Source organism: Nesoenas mayeri (genome assembly GCF_963082525.1).
Source record: "Nesoenas mayeri genome assembly, chromosome: 16".
Classification (NCBI taxonomy): Eukaryota; Metazoa; Chordata; class Aves; order Columbiformes; family Columbidae; genus Nesoenas; species Nesoenas mayeri.
Genome location: NC_137562.1, coordinates 11541520 through 11559162, shown reverse-complemented (window position 1 = coordinate 11559162; position 17643 = coordinate 11541520). Strand labels below are relative to the sequence as shown.

At 51.8% G+C, this 17643-nt stretch overlaps 1 protein-coding gene across 1 annotated transcript in view; it reads left to right on the top strand.

Annotated features, from left to right (window-relative positions):
• Positions 1 to 12624, top strand: part of JPH2 (junctophilin 2) — a gene marked incomplete at both ends in the record, with an annotated part of 28513 nt that extends 15889 nt beyond the window's left edge. Inside the window, 3 exons of the mRNA XM_080354873.1 lie at positions 7216 to 7334; positions 10720 to 11504; positions 12544 to 12624. Coding sequence (XP_080210999.1) covers positions 7216 to 7334; positions 10720 to 11504; positions 12544 to 12624 — 985 coding nt within the window. The remainder of the gene's footprint in view (positions 1 to 7215; positions 7335 to 10719; positions 11505 to 12543) is intronic.
• Between the last annotated feature and the right edge of the window lie 5019 nt (positions 12625 to 17643).

Genomic DNA, 17643 nt, shown 5'->3' with positions numbered 1-17643 from the left:
CAGCCCCAGGTGCAGGGGCAGAGGACACGGGCGCTGCAGCCCTTGCAGCTCCCTCCTCCCTCTTGTACCTCCTGGATCTCAGATATGGGAATGTCAACTTGAGAGACCTATGGGCCTGGGAGAAAAATGCTTCTGCCTTAAATTTCCAATAATAATTGGGCTTCTCACCAAATTCATTATTTTGAGATAACCGCCTCCTTTCATTTTCTAAAAAAAAAAAATTAAAAAAAAAAAATCTTGCTTTTCTCTCTTGATTGGAAAAAATAAATGACAAAACAGATAATGTGATTCTTTACTCTTTTGGTTTGGATTGCTGAAATCTGAAACATACTGGACTTAGGAGCTGCTAGAACCTTTACATCTAGAAAAACAACAATATTATGAAGAAACACACTTTCTGACCTATTTTAGTGCTGGCGGGGCTGGCAATCAGGTAAAACATGCTCAGATTGTGGATGCTCCCTGCATGGCAGAGCTTGAGGCTGGGCAGGAGCTCCTCAGTCAGGCCTGGGTCCCTCAAAACAAATGGCTGCTGCACCCTTGTGTTGTCTTGGGAGTTGGAATTCATTCCCCTGGGCAGGACAGGGAGCAAGCAGGAGCACCTGGGGGGTGAAAGGGTGGAAGATCCTGATCGTGTGTGTGCTCTAAAGAAATTTTGATGCACTTATCAGTGGAATAACCCGGTTGCTTTGATCTTGCCCTGGTAGCTAATTCAGGGTGTGGTGGAAGCTGGACTGGATCAGTGGTGTTTGTGCCAAGCCCCAAGGCTGTGCTGCTCTGGGAGGTGCTTCTCTGTGGTCCACTGGACCCATGTCCAGAGCAGCACGAGGAGTGCAGACCTAAAATCCAAAGGGAGGAGGGAATCCAGTTGACAACTGCAAATCGCCCCTTTCTTCCCCAAAAGATGTCTCTCTGGATGCTCTCAAAGCTGCCCCAGCGTGACTGCGCAGGCAGAACAGGCTCTGGTGGGATGCAGAGCTGCCTGTCCTGCCCATCTGGAGCCAGTGCAGTGGCGCCAGGGCCACGGTGCCGGTGGCCCTTTGAGCCAGCAGGCTCTGGCTTGCACCGCGCCATTTAGAGCCGGCTCTGGGCAGCTGCTGCTGGCATCCCAGGGCTGCGGGGAACCGGAGAGCAGCTGCGGTCTGTGCCGGTCCCGCCGGCTCGGCGCAGCCCACAGGCTCCCATGCAGGCTGGCACGGCCAAGCCCTGATGGCGAGCTGCCCACCCAGCCCCGCTCGGCTCGCAGGGCAATTAGGGTGCTGAAGATTAATTGAGCAAATCTCCCGTACGCAGGGCTGGGGTGCGTAGGTTGTCGTCTTATTGAAGACAGCTGCAGATCTGTCTACTGTAAGATTAATATCACTTTAACTGTTCTGAGGGGAAGTATCCCTTGGTGAAAGATGCAAGTGGCTCTGTGCTATTTAGAGCTGAGGATAACATTTCGGTATTTTAAAAATTCACCAAGTAATCATAAAGGCTAATGCTTGCTGAGCTCATTAGGTGGCAAGGAGCTCTGCCAGGCCTGTGCTCCTGAAGCACTGCACAGAAAAGGATGCTTTTCCCCTGGCTGAATGGCCTGTTTGTGCCCTCTCTTTGGAAGAGAGGAGAGAAGGTCCAATTTATCCAGCAAAGCAGCCTGGGCACGTACAGAGTGCCACCATTTCTGTGTAAGTGTTGGTACCAGGAGTGAAAACCCTAGGGCATCTTGTCAGCTGGCTGCAAGGGAAGGGAGGCTGGAGGGCAGAGCCGCTCTGCAAGGTCAGGGTGGCTTCTCTTTTTGTATTCCTTTTACAGTGGCATGGACGTGTTTCCTCTAGGAGGCAGTTTGTATATTTTTTATGCTTAATTCACCATTAAGACCACACCTTGCAAATGCAGAGTCCTTAATATAAACCAGCAAAGACTCGGGTGCTCTAGGGATGTCAGGGTCTAAATTGAGTAGGTGCGTGTACACTAGTGATGGAGCAAAAAGAGAAGAGTAAAATGTACTGCTGGTTCTCAGGGCAGAACACCCACGGGCTGGAACACGGGTGGGTTTGAATGTGAGCAGGGAAAGTGACAGAAGTGATGAACTGAGGAAGGATCTTCAGTCCCATGGGCTGGTTACAGGCAAACGAGGGCAGCAGAGCTGCATTGCTGGGCTCTGCATGCATAGGGAGGCAGGAGGAGAGGCACAAAGATGGGCTGGGACTGAGCAGGGAGAAAAGAATGACCCAACTATAGAGGTGACACAAGTCCAAAGACAGTGTGGAACATGAAGAAGCTGGAAAGTGTCTGTCCTGGTCAGGTCATAGAATTACAGAATGGTCTGGGTTGGAAGGGACCTTTAAAGGTCATCTAGTCCAACCCCCAACACAGGTCTGTGTTGGTCAGGTCTGTGTGTCCTTGTCCTTCACAATGTGAATGCAGAAGGCACCATGTTGCCATCAGTAAAAACACTTCTGCGGCTTTCCCTGTATCCCTTCTGAGTGCTGCAAACATTCCTGCCAAGACAAACTGTTATCTTAAGTTTCTTCAGAAGGACAAAATTATTCCTGCTAGATACTGGAGCTGGAATTTGGCTGAGGGTGGAAAAGCCAGTTTCCAGGAGAGGGGAGTTTAGCAGAAGTCTGCCTTCCTGGAGCTGACTGGTGATTTTTATTTGCTTAATGACCTTTTGGTTTTTTCCCAGTTTATTGAGAATGGCAAGAAAAAGGTGTTTGGTTGGTCCTTCCTCAGGGTTTGCTTACACAGTGGGTTGAGGGAGACCCTGGAGAAGGAAGAACAGTGCTGGATGGGTTTGTCTTTTCCTTAATAAGCAAATATGCAATAGCTTGGGCAGAGAGCTGAGCTCTTCCCCTATTTCTAGCCACAAGGTCATTGCTGCACCTGCAGGCACCCCAGCCCTGTCTGGTATTTGCAGTATTCTCTGTTAATTCCAATCTCATTTACAGTCTAATCCAATGTGGATGTGCAAAACCGCATAAACTGTCCAAAGAGACGGGCACGCTGGCTTGGCTTTGGGTCTCACCTGTTAGCGCGGTGCTCAGCTGCGGCTCGCGTGTCCGCAGGGGATTTTAGTCGCAGTCGGAGGAATGATCTGGGCAGCATTCCTGGGAGGTGGCCAGGGCCGGCAGGAGCAGTGCTCAGTCCCGAATCGTACAAAAACAATTAGAGCATTAGAGCCGTGCCAGAGGAGCAAATAAAACAGCAGATGTGTTTAACCCTCCCTTCCCCACCCATCCAGCCTGGCTTTGAAACCGGTGTCAGCGGGGCCGGGATGGGGGTGCAGGCATTGCCCACATCCCTCCCCTCGGCTCCATGCGGGGCTGCTGCTCCTTGCAAAGAATTCACCGGAGCTATTTTTAACAGCTCTGCCCGGGGAGATGGTTCATGGTGAGACTGGGCAGCGCTCATCCCGGGAGGTGCTGCCTGACTTGGGATGGAGAGCACCGGCCGTGGTTTGTAAAGACCCTTCTTTGTGTTTATTGCCGCCAGTTGGACATCTTTAATATTCGTGGTTTGTTTTCCAGCACTGCTTGGAAAAGTGGCTTTTGAATTTTGCTGCTGGGTGCTATAAAATCCGTGGGCCTCTGTTTCAGTTTCACCCTGACCTCCTCCATCTTCAGACTTTCTCCTCTGCTGGTTTTTGCACGGGCTGCTTTCTGCAGAGGGGATGGGGGCTGACAACACGACCAGCAGTAGATAAAAAAGTGGGGCCCTTATTAAAGTGCTGCCTGAATAGTATCAAATTTATATGAGTATAATAAAAGTCCAGCATTTGCCTTTTTGCAAAAGCGGATTGTTTTTTGAGCAGATGTTGACTCTGAAAGAAGTTTTTCCACTTACAAATTTCATGTGCAAGGTTCAAAGATCACCTTCCTGCCTCCTTTAAACCTCCTGAGCATTTGTGTTTTGGTGTGTTTTTCTTTTCGCCACTGTACCTGGCAGACCCTGGGCCATGGGCTGGAAGAGGCTTTTGTGCTGCCAGTTCATGTGCTGAGCTCTCCCAGGGCACCTGCTATTTGTCTCCTGCTTTGCAGCCGGGACCGCATCTTTCTGTGCATTGAGCTCCCAGGCCCTGCCAGCCCTGCGGATAAATAATTAATTCAGAAATACTCTAGACGAGTTAAATGTTATTGTTATGGCTGGGCCCCTTCTATCCAGGCTGTGCTTTGTCAGGGCGTTACTAAGCCCTCAGTGCAGGTTTCTGGAGGGCTGTGAGCAGAAGTGCGTTCCCCTCCTGCCTTGGGGTTGTACAGCATGGCCTGGGGAGCTGGGAAAGTCATATTTAAAACATCGTGCCGTGTCTCTGTGAGCCAGATGTTCATCACCTGCCTGCTGCTGGAATAAGTTACCTTGGTGATGGTGGTACCCAGCACAGGGCATCAGCATCCCTGCGGGGGGTGATCAGTGCTCTGCCAGGTGCCACGGCTTCCCCGGGGTGCCGGCACAGCCAACACATGGTGGGATGGAGGTGCCAGATGTGAAGCTGCAGCTGTGGTGATCTCAGTCCCCTCAGATCAAGCGCTTCTCAGCGACTTCGCAAGCAGGGCGACAGTAGCAGAGGTTGGGCATGTTCCCCCGAGCAAGGGAGATGGGCAAAGCTGCTGTGCCCCAGGGCAGCGGAGGATCCCAAAGTCACACCTGGAGCTCAAGAGCTGCCCCGTTGCCTCCCGGGCCTCGCACCACTCTGCCCAGGAGGGCTCGTTGTAGAGCCCTGGTAGCCTTGGGGCTATGGTGGCTTGCAGCGATGGCTCAGCCCCCGCAGTGTCCTTGCTGCAGCCTCTGCAACCCAGATTGGGTTCTTCCTGGCATCACCACCTCTTTGCCTGTGGGAATTACAGTAGTTAAGCCCCATGCAGCAGTCAGATAGCATCCAGGAGCTTCTCTGGAGGAAAGAAATTCTCCATCAGGCAATGAGTGTAACTGGGAACTGCCTTGTCACCTCTGACACCCCCAGGCTGTTCTCTTGCATTGTCCCCCATTGCGGGGAGACAGCTGAGTATGTGGGAGCTATCTGCACGCGTTTGAGAATGCATTGGCTTGAGCCTGGCTAGGTCGCTGCTAGCAGAGGGAGCAGACCCTGCATCCAACGCACTTCCAGATGGCTTTTTTGTAAGTCACCTTTAGGAAAGCCTCCACCTGCTTGCCAGGAGCTGCCTGCTGCTCCCCAGCTGAGGCCAGCTGGCTGGTTGTCTGGCTGGGAAGTGGCCAGAATAGCCTCTGCCTGACTCAGCGAGCACCTTAAAGGGGGAATTCTGTCTCCGTGTGGTGAAACTCATCCTCTGAGAGCAGCAGGACAAAGCCGGGGGTCGGAGCACGTCTTGCCGGGGTGGATGCTCACTTTGCAAGGTCCTTCTCTGGGCTGGCGCCGGGCAGGCTGCATGTCCCCCACACGGCACACCCAGCCCACTCTGATCCCCCAGGCATGGAGAGCGCAGAAACATCCCCCTTGGCCCCTGCCAGATTATAGCGGAATTAATCACGCTGATTATATGCTACCAAAAAAGGATGTGTTTTTTCTGTTCAGAGCTGCCTCAGACCTCCTGCTTGTGAGCAGCAGCTTAAAATTGCTGTTTTCTGCCTCATCGTGTCTTGTCTCTGGATTTTTCAGGAGCTGTAACAATTTTGGGTAAAAAAGACCAAGAATGACAGCAATCCCAGGCAGCTCAGCCTGTGGAGAAAGCAGGGAGATAACGTGTGAGTGTGGGCAGGGAGGTGAATCATGGCTCCGGTGGAGCGGGACATCATCCCAGGGAGAGACAAGCTGAGCCACAGCAGCTCCGCAGCCTCTTCTCTATCGCAGAGCCCTGAACAGTGTTTTCGGCTCCCTGTCAAGTCACACCGTTGCCTGTATGGTTTGGGATAAGGCCCTACATTTAGTTCTTTCCCTGCAGCTACTAATAATTCTGTGTGTGTGTGTGTGTGTATTCTGCCTTCTAAGGGTCTCAGAATAGCATTTCCATCACCTTTTCATTGCACCCACTGAGTGTTCATACTAAAGCTAGTCTTGTCCTCGTGCTGCATCTCAGTTTAATGGGAAAGAATTAATCCTGATTTCCTGACTGACAGTCCAAAAATTCCAAATTCCTCTGGAGAATTTTCACTGCGGGGATGAGAATGGCATCTTTCCTCATTTCTTGTCCCAAAACATGACTAGAGACCAACCTGAGTCTGACAAGGGTGTCTGAGTGCCGTTTAAACAGCTCATCAGATACCATAAGACCACATTAAAGGTTGTAATTCGTAGTGAATTGACATTTGAGGGCTGCTAACTGCTTATCTAACTGTCCACACAAAAATATGCGGTTTTGCATGTGCAGCAAGGGAGATACGGGAAGCCTCAGCAAATGTGATAGTGAGAGCATGGGGAAAGCAGCTCTCCATAAGCACTGAGGGCAACAAAGCAGCTGCATATACAGTGCTTTGCCCTCCCTTAGTTTTATTGAAGGTGCAATTTTGCTGTTTGAAGTCAGCTCCTTCCCAAACTGCGAGCAGCTGACCTCTAAAGCCAGCCCTGCTTTTAGCATAAAGATCACACATCCTCGAGTGTGAGGCATGCAAGGAATATGACAGCCGGCCAGCGAAATAACTCTGATAGCCCTGTGGAGCAAGGAGGAGATGTGCTGGGAAGGAGTGGCGAGGACTTGGGGAGCCAAGCTGCAAGCTCTGCCTTTTCTAGCACTGGGGAGAGCAGCTGCCCGTGCTGTGGCGAGTACAGGAGCCCCTTGGATGAGCTGTGCTGTTTGCTGGAGAGCTACGGCACAAGCATTGGGGGTAAAACGTGTCTGGTGTGCTGGGCAGGGACATGCTGCAGCTCAGGGCTGGTGACAGCACAGCAGTGTTCAGCCATCACGTTGTTGTCCCCTTATGTTCCAAAGGTGCCTGTGGTGGTTCTGCAGGTGTTCCTCTGAGCAAGGTTTTCACAGCAGGAAGCACATTTTGCAGCACCTGCCACCTTACTGCAACACATGATAATATATACCTGTCCTGTTTCCTTGTGTGGCTAAGTGCACCCTTCACCCTCAGCTGTAAGCATCTGTGCCCCTAACTTGTTGAAAATCTGGTGCTTTGTCCTCAAGTGTGGGGTTTGGGGGTTGAGTGGGCAGGCTGAGAGTGCTGTGTTATGCCAGATGGGCTGATTTGATTTTGCTGCTGGACAAGGTCTGCTGCTTGAACTGGGCTGATCTCAGCTCGACTGCTGCTCACTGTCGTCCCCTCTTCTCTCTGCAGGACAGCTCATGCCAAAGCCAAGGCTGAAGGGTCTGAGCAGGCAGCTCAGGCAGCGAACAGCGAGTCGGGCATAGCCAGGATGATGGCCAGGGAGCTCTCCCCGGACTTCTACCAGCCAGGTAAGACCAGAGGCATTATTTAAGAGGCATTTTGCAATTTGCAAATCTGTTCAAATGATTCACCCACTTTGTAACTCCACATGTTGGTCTCCTGTGTATCCTAAATCCTGTTTTGCACGTTCAGCCAGGCCCGTGCCCTGGATGATCCGCTGTCCTCCTTACACCGCTGTTTTACCTGCTAGAACATGTTACCATAGCCTGAAGGGAAAACTAACAGTCTCTCCATTTCCCCTCGTGTTTCTCCATATGCTGAAGCCCTCCTGGCAGCAGGCAGGGCAGGGAGCGGGCTCGGGTCTATTTGCAGTGCTCCTGTAGATACATCCCTCGTGGCTTTTTCTTGGAACATCTTTGCACATTGACTCACAGCACATACCCTGTGGGGCCCCACACCACACCAGAATACGATCAGACCCAGCTATTTAGGGGTTGTAATACTCTATAAGAAAGTTGCTCATGCAAAATAGTACTTCCCTGATTCCCTACTTATTTATTAGCATCACTGCTGATTTTTTTTTTGGCTGGGAAAACACTTGGGAGGTTCCTTCGATGCAACTGAGCACTGATGATTAGTAGATAGGAAGTGTAATATTAGAAGCAGCATTGTGAATGCTGTTACCTTTCCCTAGACGGAGCTAGCTAGAGATATGTTCTTCCTGGAAAGCTTTCCTTTCCAGAGAGGGAAGGTAATAGAGGAGGAAACAAGGATCTGAGTTCCTATATTTTTATCCTGCCTTTGTTATTATACTGTTTTGTTACCTAGAACAAGTGCCCTGTGGCCGCTGAGGCAGGATCACAAGGGACCGCTACAGTGGCAAAACTGGGGGTAGAAGCCAAATGTTTGCTCCCACTCAGCAAAACCTGCTGCCTGCTCTTGCTCTGATTTCGATGCCCCCAGGTCTCTGGTGCTACACCCCAGCACAGGGCACACAGAAAGGGGAACAGCTCATACCTGGTGCATGGCCAAGAAGAGAGTTATACTGACAGATTTGCCTAAATTCCCTGTGCTGCCACCTCGCTTTGCAGCTGATAGCTGGGCAGATGCTGTGCTGCAGGCCTGCCCGTTCCTTCCCGCAGCCCAGCGAGGCCCATCGGACTTGGCTGTGAGAGGAGAAACACCACAATGCCCAGGCATGGGCGTGAGCCAGCGTGTGGCACTTCATTTAACAATAGTTAAACATCGCTTGATCCTGACATAAGCCCCCCAGCTGCCACTCGCTGCTCCACATTCACCCTTCGCACACTGGGTTATTTATAACTCAGAGGCAAAGGAAACTGGAATTCCTGATGGGAGGTTTTTGACATCTAGCTAGATTATTTTTTCCACCCATGGCAATTGAACGAGACAATTGAAACAGTCGCTGCAAAATGCCTGAAGCAGCCTGGCCTCTGCTCCTGGCTCCTTGGGTGCTGAATCCTCTCACTGCTTTTATGTAGGCCATCACTTATGTCCTGGTCTCTCTCAATTGCTTTTTAAGCTGCTGATGCACATTTTTCTTCTATGATTCTTTCAAATCTCTAAATTCCCTAAATGCACGACAAGGGGAAATGTCTCTTCTTTCACGGCTGCACTGCCCAGGAACAAACAGGCAAAAGTCCACCCTTGGATTTTGCTGGAAGGCAGAGCTGGTCGCACAGCCGGGACAGCCTGGCAGTGTTCGGCAGCTGTGTTTCCGCTTGCTGTCCCTGGGTTTGGCACAAGGCAATGCTGCTCAGCAAGCCTCACCTCTCTAACATGTATTTAGTCGTGAGTTTCATTTAGAATATCAACTCTGGTAGCTTAGAAGAGAGGGACGTAAGCCAAAGCCCTTGCTGAAATGTCCTGTTGGGAGGTGAAGGTGAGGAGGATTGGAGGATCAGGGCTGTGCAGTGCCCTCCAGGCAGCTGGGTTTTTCTGGTGTGAATTATTCAGAAGCAGCAGGAGAGAGCAAGGAGCCTGGAGCTGCAGGCAGCCTATTTTGAGGAGTCTGAACAACTGTTGAAATGGCTTCCAAATAATCCACTCACAGCCAGAAATAAATGGCCCTGAATGGGTCGCTTGCTGATTGACAGCAGCGTGCAGGCAGGGCAGAGCAGCTATAATCAGTGCCCAATTTCTCCCCACTGCCCCTTTCGTGCAGAGGCATTGCCGACGTGGGCAGAAGGTAGCAGTGTGCAGATCACACCGTTGATTGATGAGAGGGAAGGCAGCCAGACCCAATCTGCATTAGTCCTTGGGGTGGAGTAGATGAGGAGAAGAACCGTGAGGTGTCAGGGGATGGTGCGGCTCCAGGGTCTGTGCTGTTGAGGAGCACAGAGCAAGCCCTGTACATCTGCACCCCTCAGCATCACTTGGATTTAGCAGAATGAAGCCAAAGCCACTTTCAAGAGCCGGCGCTTTGCTTTCAAACAAGCTGCTTTGTGACCTTGCACTGCCCATAAGGAGCATGCTCTTGTTGTTATTACTTGCAATGTGCATTGCGGTGCTGTGAGGGCACCCCGTCCCAGGGCAGGTCCCAGCCTGCAGAGCACTGTGCAGGTTTGTCATTCCAAAAGGTATTCCCAGTTGTTCGGTGGTGGATTTTGCTCAGCCAGCTGCCCAGCACCATGGGTATCTTTGGCGTCAGGCTCTAGCTGACTCCCCCAGACCTTAGCTGGGCTGCAATTTGCTTTTCAGACATGGCCTAGGGTTAACAAGAAATGAAGATTTAATGATAGGTGAATAGCTGAAGTGAGGGCAATGTTGCTAAGAGCTGACAAGCCAGCATGGGAGATGAGGCCAGAAGGAAAGCCAAAGCCCTGAGCCACCTTGTGCGATGGTGCCAGGTGACTCAGTGCAGAGAGGAGGGCTGTGAAAATGCCATCCCTGCACCGTGCATGAGAAATGTGGTTTTCTCATCATGAGGAACAACAGGTAGATAATTTGGGGATACCCACCTTTCCTGAGGAGATGAGGCACTGCCTGTATCACTTGTGAAGCTGCCATGCTATTAGACACCAAAGAAGCCACATGGAGGAGTTTCCCAGCCATTAAAAAAAAAAGCAAACTAAACTTGGATGGGCCCTGGATCCTTTAGCTCCAAGATAACCCATCTGTGTGACCACAAAAAGCCTGGCTGCAGATTTTCAGTGTTTCCTCCTCATCTGGAGTGCCTCATCTGTTGCTTTGTCTCTTCCCAGCCAGACCACAGGTGGCGGGGCTTGGGGAGCTCCCCGCTGGAAGCAGGCTCTGCTGTGGGAGCAGCTCCTCTCCCGGCCCCAGTAGCTCCAGCCCAGACCTTCTTGCGGTTGTCCCCAAACTGCTTGGGGCTGGGGACATGGCTGCCTAAGGCGCGATGGTGGCGTGGAGCTGGGGCAGCCGTCCCTGCGTACCCTGGGCAGCTCCTCACACCAACCCCTGTCCCCGCAGGTCCCGAGTACCAGAAACGGAAGCTGCTGCACGAGATCATGGAGAATGCAGAACACGCCGTCAACATGGAGGAGGAGGCACCGCAGCCCAAGGGTGCCCCGCCGCCCCCCACGCCCCCCGAGAGCCCCCAGCTCCACGAGCAGGACGAGACCCACGGCCGCACCAGCCCGGCCCCCAGCCCTCCCATCACTCCTCCTGAGCCCAAGCGGGCCAAGGCGGCTCCCCGCCAGGACGGTGCCCTCCGTCCGGGCAGCTGGGCCGAAGCGGGCAGCCGGGCGGGCGGCGGGAGCCCCGCGCCAGCCGAGGGCGAGAGCCGGCCGGCTTCACGGGGCCATGGCCGTCCCGCCGAGCAGATGGAGATCGGGCCACTGCAGAGGATGGCACACGAGCCCGACGCCGAGCACTTCCAGGGCTACCACAGCTACGCCGTCCGGACCTCCCCAGTCTCCCCCGCTGAGGACTATGAGGAGGAGCCGCTCCCCGAGCCTCAGCTGCCCCCCTCCCCTGAGCCCCGGGGGGACGCCCAGCGCCGCGGGGACACCCCCGTCCCGCCGCAGGAGCGGGAGGAGAAGCCGGCGGCCAGGCTGGAGGCCAAGCCGGAGCCGCAGCGGCACAAGGAGCCAAAGCAGCGCCCCAGCCCTGAGCGCAGGGCCGCGGGCCGGGCCGAGCCCAGCGCCGACAAGAAGACTGAGGCCAGAGCGCCAGGGCAGACGGAGCCCAAGGCGGTGGCCAAGAGGGGCCCGGCCGTGGTGGCAGCACCGCAGGAGGTGGAGGAGTACGAAGAGGTGACGTGGGGATGGCACCCCTGGGAGCCATCTTTGCTTTTATGTTTTTGGGTTTATTTTTCCCCAGGAGGTCAGAAGGGGCCCAGAGGGTCAGAGTCCATGGCCTCAGGGCTGAGCGGACCCTGAGCAGCACCCAGAGGCTCTTTCCAGGATGCCAAAACCTGCTGGAGGAAGGTCTTGGTTTCACCTCTCCTACCACCTTCCCAGCCCACCCTGCCCTGGTTGGTGTTCATAACCCTGTTATTTTAACCTCCTCTCTGCACCGGGGCAGATATTCTTTCAAACATGTCACTGTTTCAAAATTTGAGGAAAACAGGTGTTTTTTGATACTCTATTTACACTTTTCCTTCCTTTCTTTCTCACCCTTTCTCCAGCCAACATGGATCTGGAAATCTGGGGGGAAATGCAGGACAACATAGCTGAGTGGGGTTTCTTTTTCACCTGTTACTCTTGTGCAGTATGGACACCTCATGAGCTGATCTCTGGATTCAAATCACTAGCTAATTTCTTAGGTTTAAAGTGTAGTTTGCTGTTAGCAAACACAGCTGTAAAACCAGATGTTTTGTTAGCCTGCTGCTTCTCATCTTGCAGCCCTTTGGATACGAATGGTTCTGACATGACTTTAGAAAAGCACAGCCTGGAAATGCTTTGGTCTGAAATTAGAGCAATCTGATACGAATGTGTTTGTTCATCTTAAAAATGGCAACTTCACAAATGTGGGCTATGTGGGTGGAGAAGGTGGTTAGAAGGAGCAGCTTGACATGGGCTTTGAGTGCCTGCGGTCAGGGTCTCTTCGAATCTGGTTCAGCCTCAGAAGTAGCCTGATGTATCCTCCTTAGATGGAGTTTGCAGGTGATAGATAGGAATGGGGACTGATAGATATTCAACTAGTTTGAAATTCAGGCTGGTTGCCAAGTGCCAGATTTATGTGCGTTAGGAGGGGATAATTCTGGTGCTTCTGAATAGCAGAATCAACCTGTGTCTGTCTCCTCACTAGGAACTGTGGTGTATAATACTCTGTTTTGGGTTTTTCCTTCAGGGACCCAACACAATCGTGATCTGCATGGTCATCTTATTGAACATTGGTCTGGCCATCCTATTTGTACATTTTTTGACATGATATGCCCCTCAGACAAGGTAAGACGAGCAATAAGATCCTGCTGGGTGCTGCTTTCTGGGGCTTTACTAGTCCCCACTCAGCCTGCACAGGTGAAAGCCTTGCAGACAGCTGCAATTACATCTTGGTCATGTGTTTTCCTCCCCCTTGACTCTCCCATTCTTCTGTCTCTGGGCCAGGTGTTGCTGCTGATGGAGACCACAGACCTTGGTGGGGATCAAATCTCAGCCACCTGGAAACACCAAAGAGGAGGACTTGAGATCCCAAGGTCGCACGGCAAACATGAACCTTAAATGAAAGTGCCTGAAGATCAGTTCAGTCTCCCTGCTCTGAGGCTGTGGCTGGCCTCTGCAATCTGCCAAGGAAAAGCCAGGGTTTCTGCAATTCAGCCTCCTTCTCTTCTTTGTATAAAATAGCAGTTGCCTTAAATTGTTCTCACCAAAGCCATCAACTGTCCTGCCATGCCAGGGATGAGGGGTTTATCTGTAGCTGTAGGAAAGCTAGTGAGGTCTCATCCGTGCATACTGATGTGTTTTGTAACTCCCTTGGTTGACACAGTGTCAGAGATTTCCCAAAGAATGTCATCCATGGCATGGAGATGAAGCAATACACAGCAACCAAAATGACTCATGAGAGCCATGCCATGGCTAGCACTGGACAACATCACCCTCCATGCTCGGAAGTCATCCAAAGGGATGAACTAAAAGTCTTTCCCCGTTGCCTGGAGTCATTTTCCATGTATGGAGGACTGAGAGGGGGAGCAAGTTGAAATTGGGCTTGATGAAGTGTAACCGGCGTCCTGCCCATGCCTGCCGATGTGCCATGGACAGGGGCTGCAGGGTGGGGTGCGAGGGGCAGACTGATCTGACACTGTGCGTGCAGGGGTGCTGTGGGTGGAGATGGTGCCCGTTTTGGGACCACTTGCTGCCCAAACGCTCTCCTGCCACCAGCAATGCTCTGCACAGAAGTGTCCTGCAGCGGGAGACTGGAAATAGGTGTGCTGAATTTGTCCCTTTACCCCCCGTGTTTTTTTTCCCCTCTGAAAATGATGCAAGTTACAAAGAAAAGGAGGTTCTTACTGAAAAATACCTCCACACGCTGGCAGGTTCCTCCCCTTGGTATGCTGGGCTGCAGGGAGGCTCCTGTGCTCTTTCATTGCAACAGTGAACAGACTTTAGAGCCAGAGGATGCTCTCGTGGGAGAAATTATGTTGTTCCCAGAAGGAAAAAGGTGCAGAGACCTGAGTGACTCCATTGTATTTGGGTGTTAGGCTCAAAAATGCACAGCAGCCAGACTTTTAGCAGCGATAGAGTAGAGAGGGGCAATTCTAGCTGTTGTTCTTGTGTGCAAGGCTTAGAGGCCTGGGCGATGTGCACCAAATATTCCCAAAGCTGTGACAGAGAGTGAGTGACATGTGGACAGAGATGTTTCTACCATGATCTGCTCTGATCCTTAGCAGTGTGAGCTTAGAAAGTCGGCACAGATGAAGTTACAGTTTAGCGTGAGGCTGAGTGCTTGGACATGTTTCTTCCTTCTTTTAAGAGCAATATGTATTTTCTATCCCTTTTTGAGATAACCGGAAATGTTATTTATAGCCAGCTGTGCACCTCTGTGTATCCTGAATTCCCACAGCGCAGGACTGGGTGGGAAAACCTGAGGGACTGGAAAGAATGGGGAAATGAAGGTTAAGGCAAAAACCAGATGCCCAGTCTGCTCCAAAGGTCAGTCTGAAAGGATTTCAGAGACGGGGTGGCAGACAGGCAGGGGTTTACACTGACTGGAGACATAGGGCAAAACCTGCCTAATTTATCTGCTCTAATTATGGCATGAGAGAGTGAGAATAATTCAGTACTTTTCTTTGTGAACCAAGTTTATTTTTTAACCTTATTCAGCTCAGGAATGTTGCCACAGTAGCAAATACATGGTGTTAACTGTGGGAGAAGTGAATGTGATCCATTTCTAAAAGCCACGTGGCTATACCAGTCCTGAGAAAGCTGTGCAGCATCATCTACACTTCCACAGAGCATAGTTCAGTAGCAATTTGCTTCTTTTCTTTTTTTTTTTGTTTTTTAATTTTAACTTTTCATAAGTATAAATGTATTGCAAACCCCAGGCTCTGCTGCTTTTGACGTTTTATCCACGTTTGCTGGCATTCACTTGCCAGCTCTGCAGTTTCGATATGCCAGCTGCTTTTATTAACCACCCAGACAATTTCCATTGAGAGACCCGAGGGGCTTTTATTTATCACTAAGCACAAAAATTGGTTTTTTTCAACAGTGCTAAGGTAATTCCCCCCGCCTCAATTTTTTATGCATGTGATATGCACTCGGTAATGTGCTTTCCTCCTAGTAACCTTCTGAGAAAAGTAGGTAGATTTGCTTTTATGTGACGTATAAATATATCCATATTGCGCTGAGATATGGATATATATACATATATATATAGCCCCTTAGGGATTTCGTTTTCTTAGATGCAAAATAACAGATTTACCTCAAACTGCATGCTTTCAAAACTGACTAGGATATTGTGTTATACTTTTCAGGTCTTACAAAGATGCAGATACTTTTCACTCTTCACACAAAAATACCTTCATCACAGATTTTGCAAGCTGTTTACTACAATCTGTGTACTACTGTCCAGAGTTTTCTGTCGGTTGTTCTGCTGGATTACGTGCAATAATAAACAGTTATCTGCTCACTGTACCCATGTGGATCTTGGCGGGGCAATGTCCAGGTTTGTTTTGGGTTGACATGCTCATTCCAGTCCTACAGGCGAGCTCATCAACAGCTGGTACAGAATTTGCGTGGTGGCATCTGAATGGTTTTTAGCTTTTCACTAATATCTATTTAAGAATCTGCCTTGTTGTTGATGGAGGGGTTCTTTGCAAAAAGAATTGTTTCCATTTACTGCTTCTTGAAAGTCTGGTGCCCGATGTTTGAGGACACGTGCAGCTCTCTGAGCAAGCTCTGTGTGTTACCATTGTGCTGGCCTCTGCCAGGGGTTGCATGGGGCCAGGAGCAAAGGCAGCTCGCTGGCCCCACGCCTGCCCAGCCGATGCAGACAGCCGCTGACAGGTCCCTTCGCTGCCTCCTGACCCCAGGGCTGCTGCCAACTTTCCTTCAAGCTGCGCGTCGCTGCCGACTCGTCCGGCTCCACAGTCCTCCTGCGTTTGGAGAGCAGCGATTCTCCTCCACCCGCGGCCATCCTCGTGCTCAACTGCTTCAAATGGACAAAATGAGAGGAAAGGAGAAGGAAGTGGCAGCCGATGGAAGAGTGATTTATAGTGGAGGATGGGAGAGCAGAACCCAGGAGCAGCAGGGCCTGGGGGCTGAGGAATCCAGAGTAGCCAAAACCTTCAATCCCTTTTCTATTTCTGGAGCGTCTCACATGAGCAAAGCTGGGCTGTGCGGAGGGGCTGGCGGGACGCAGGCTCAGCCCCCGCAGGCAACAGGGCCTCCCTTGGCTTCTGCAGGACATGGGGGGTCTTTCGGTAGAACATTTCACGATCTGGTAGAGACTTAAGGAGCTGAGCTTGCTGAAATAATGGCTTTACTCTCCTCTGAGCTTGTTTTGCTTCTGGTATGGGAGGAACCAGCAGCATCTCATTCATCTAGTCTCTGGGAGGAGGCTGGGGACAGCAGGGTAACCGGAGCCCTTTGCACCTCATAAATCTCAGGCTGATGAATGGAGCAGATCTTTGGCCCGTGTGTGGCAGACGCAGCGGGAAGGGGGGGTGGGTCTGCTGCTAAAGCAATGACGTATTGCTTCAAAAATATTAATAAAGGGAAAACAAAAAATCCTGCCCCTTCCCCGGGGTAGGGGGAACAGTGCTGGGTCTCTGCTTCAGGAGCTGCTGGATTTGGGGGTAACGTTCCCCACACTGCTCCTGGCTGAGCGTCCCTGGGCGCAGGCAGGGAGGTGTCCGATACATGAGAACAGGAGAAAGATGCTGGCCCGATCCTGTGACAGGGAGCAGCAGCTTCAGCCTCCACCGGCGGGAGGGAAGGTGCAATCTGAGCCCCGGTGTCCTTTGAGACTGACCTGTCCTGGCGTCCTGGGGATGGCTGCACCACCCTCCACCGTCCTTGCGGGACATGGAGGCTCGTGGGAGCAACCCCCTCTCCTGGCCTTCATCTTCGTGTGGGGAGAAGGGCCAGAGCTGCAGTGCAGGTGATCCAGGCAGCGATGCTGGGAAGCCCAGAGGGGTTACTGCTCCTTTCTGGCCCAGCAGCTAGGAACGGGGCTGGCTCGCACCACCGCCTTCCCTCTGTGACCCTTCCTGGACGAAACCGAAGTGAGACCACGGGAGAATTAATGTGTCAGGGAATACCTGCTGTGAGTGACTCCAGAGGAACAGTTTCCCATGCCTGGCCATGGCTTAACCCCCAGTCCTGGCTCTGCAAGTGCTGGCTTTTCCTTCCTGCCTGGCTAAGCCAAGCATGCGCCATGCCCAGCTCTGGACCAGCAGCAACGTGCCTCACAGTGGCCACCCGCTCCTGTCCTCTTCTGCCAGAAACACCAGCACTGCATGGCTGGAGAAAGGTTGCTTTTTGTTTCCTCTGAGCAGCCACCTAAACTGTGCTCGCAAGGACAGACTGGATCAGAGAGCATGTGGTGACAATGAGACCTTGTTGACTGTCTCAAAATCATATGAGCACTGCCCCAGGACCTTCTCCTCGAGAGGGGAAGGCTTCTAAAGGCTTCCCAGCCCGTGGCTTCACACGTTTCCTTTCAGAGGAGCAGCAAGCAGCCACCATGCACTTGCAGCATTCCCTGTCTCTATAGAAACATCACACTTGGAGCACAATTCACAAGGTAGTTATTAAAGAAAATTCAGCAATTACAAAAATCAGATCGTACTTGATACTTCTGTCCATCACCCATGGCACAGGGGACTTGTGGCATTGCAGTCATGTTCCCTCCCTTGGGTGCTAGCTGGGAAAGTGCCCTGGTTTGGGGCACAGGCAATGCCAGCGATGCTCTCCCATCGAGGTCTGCATTTAAACCCTGGTGGGGCAGAAG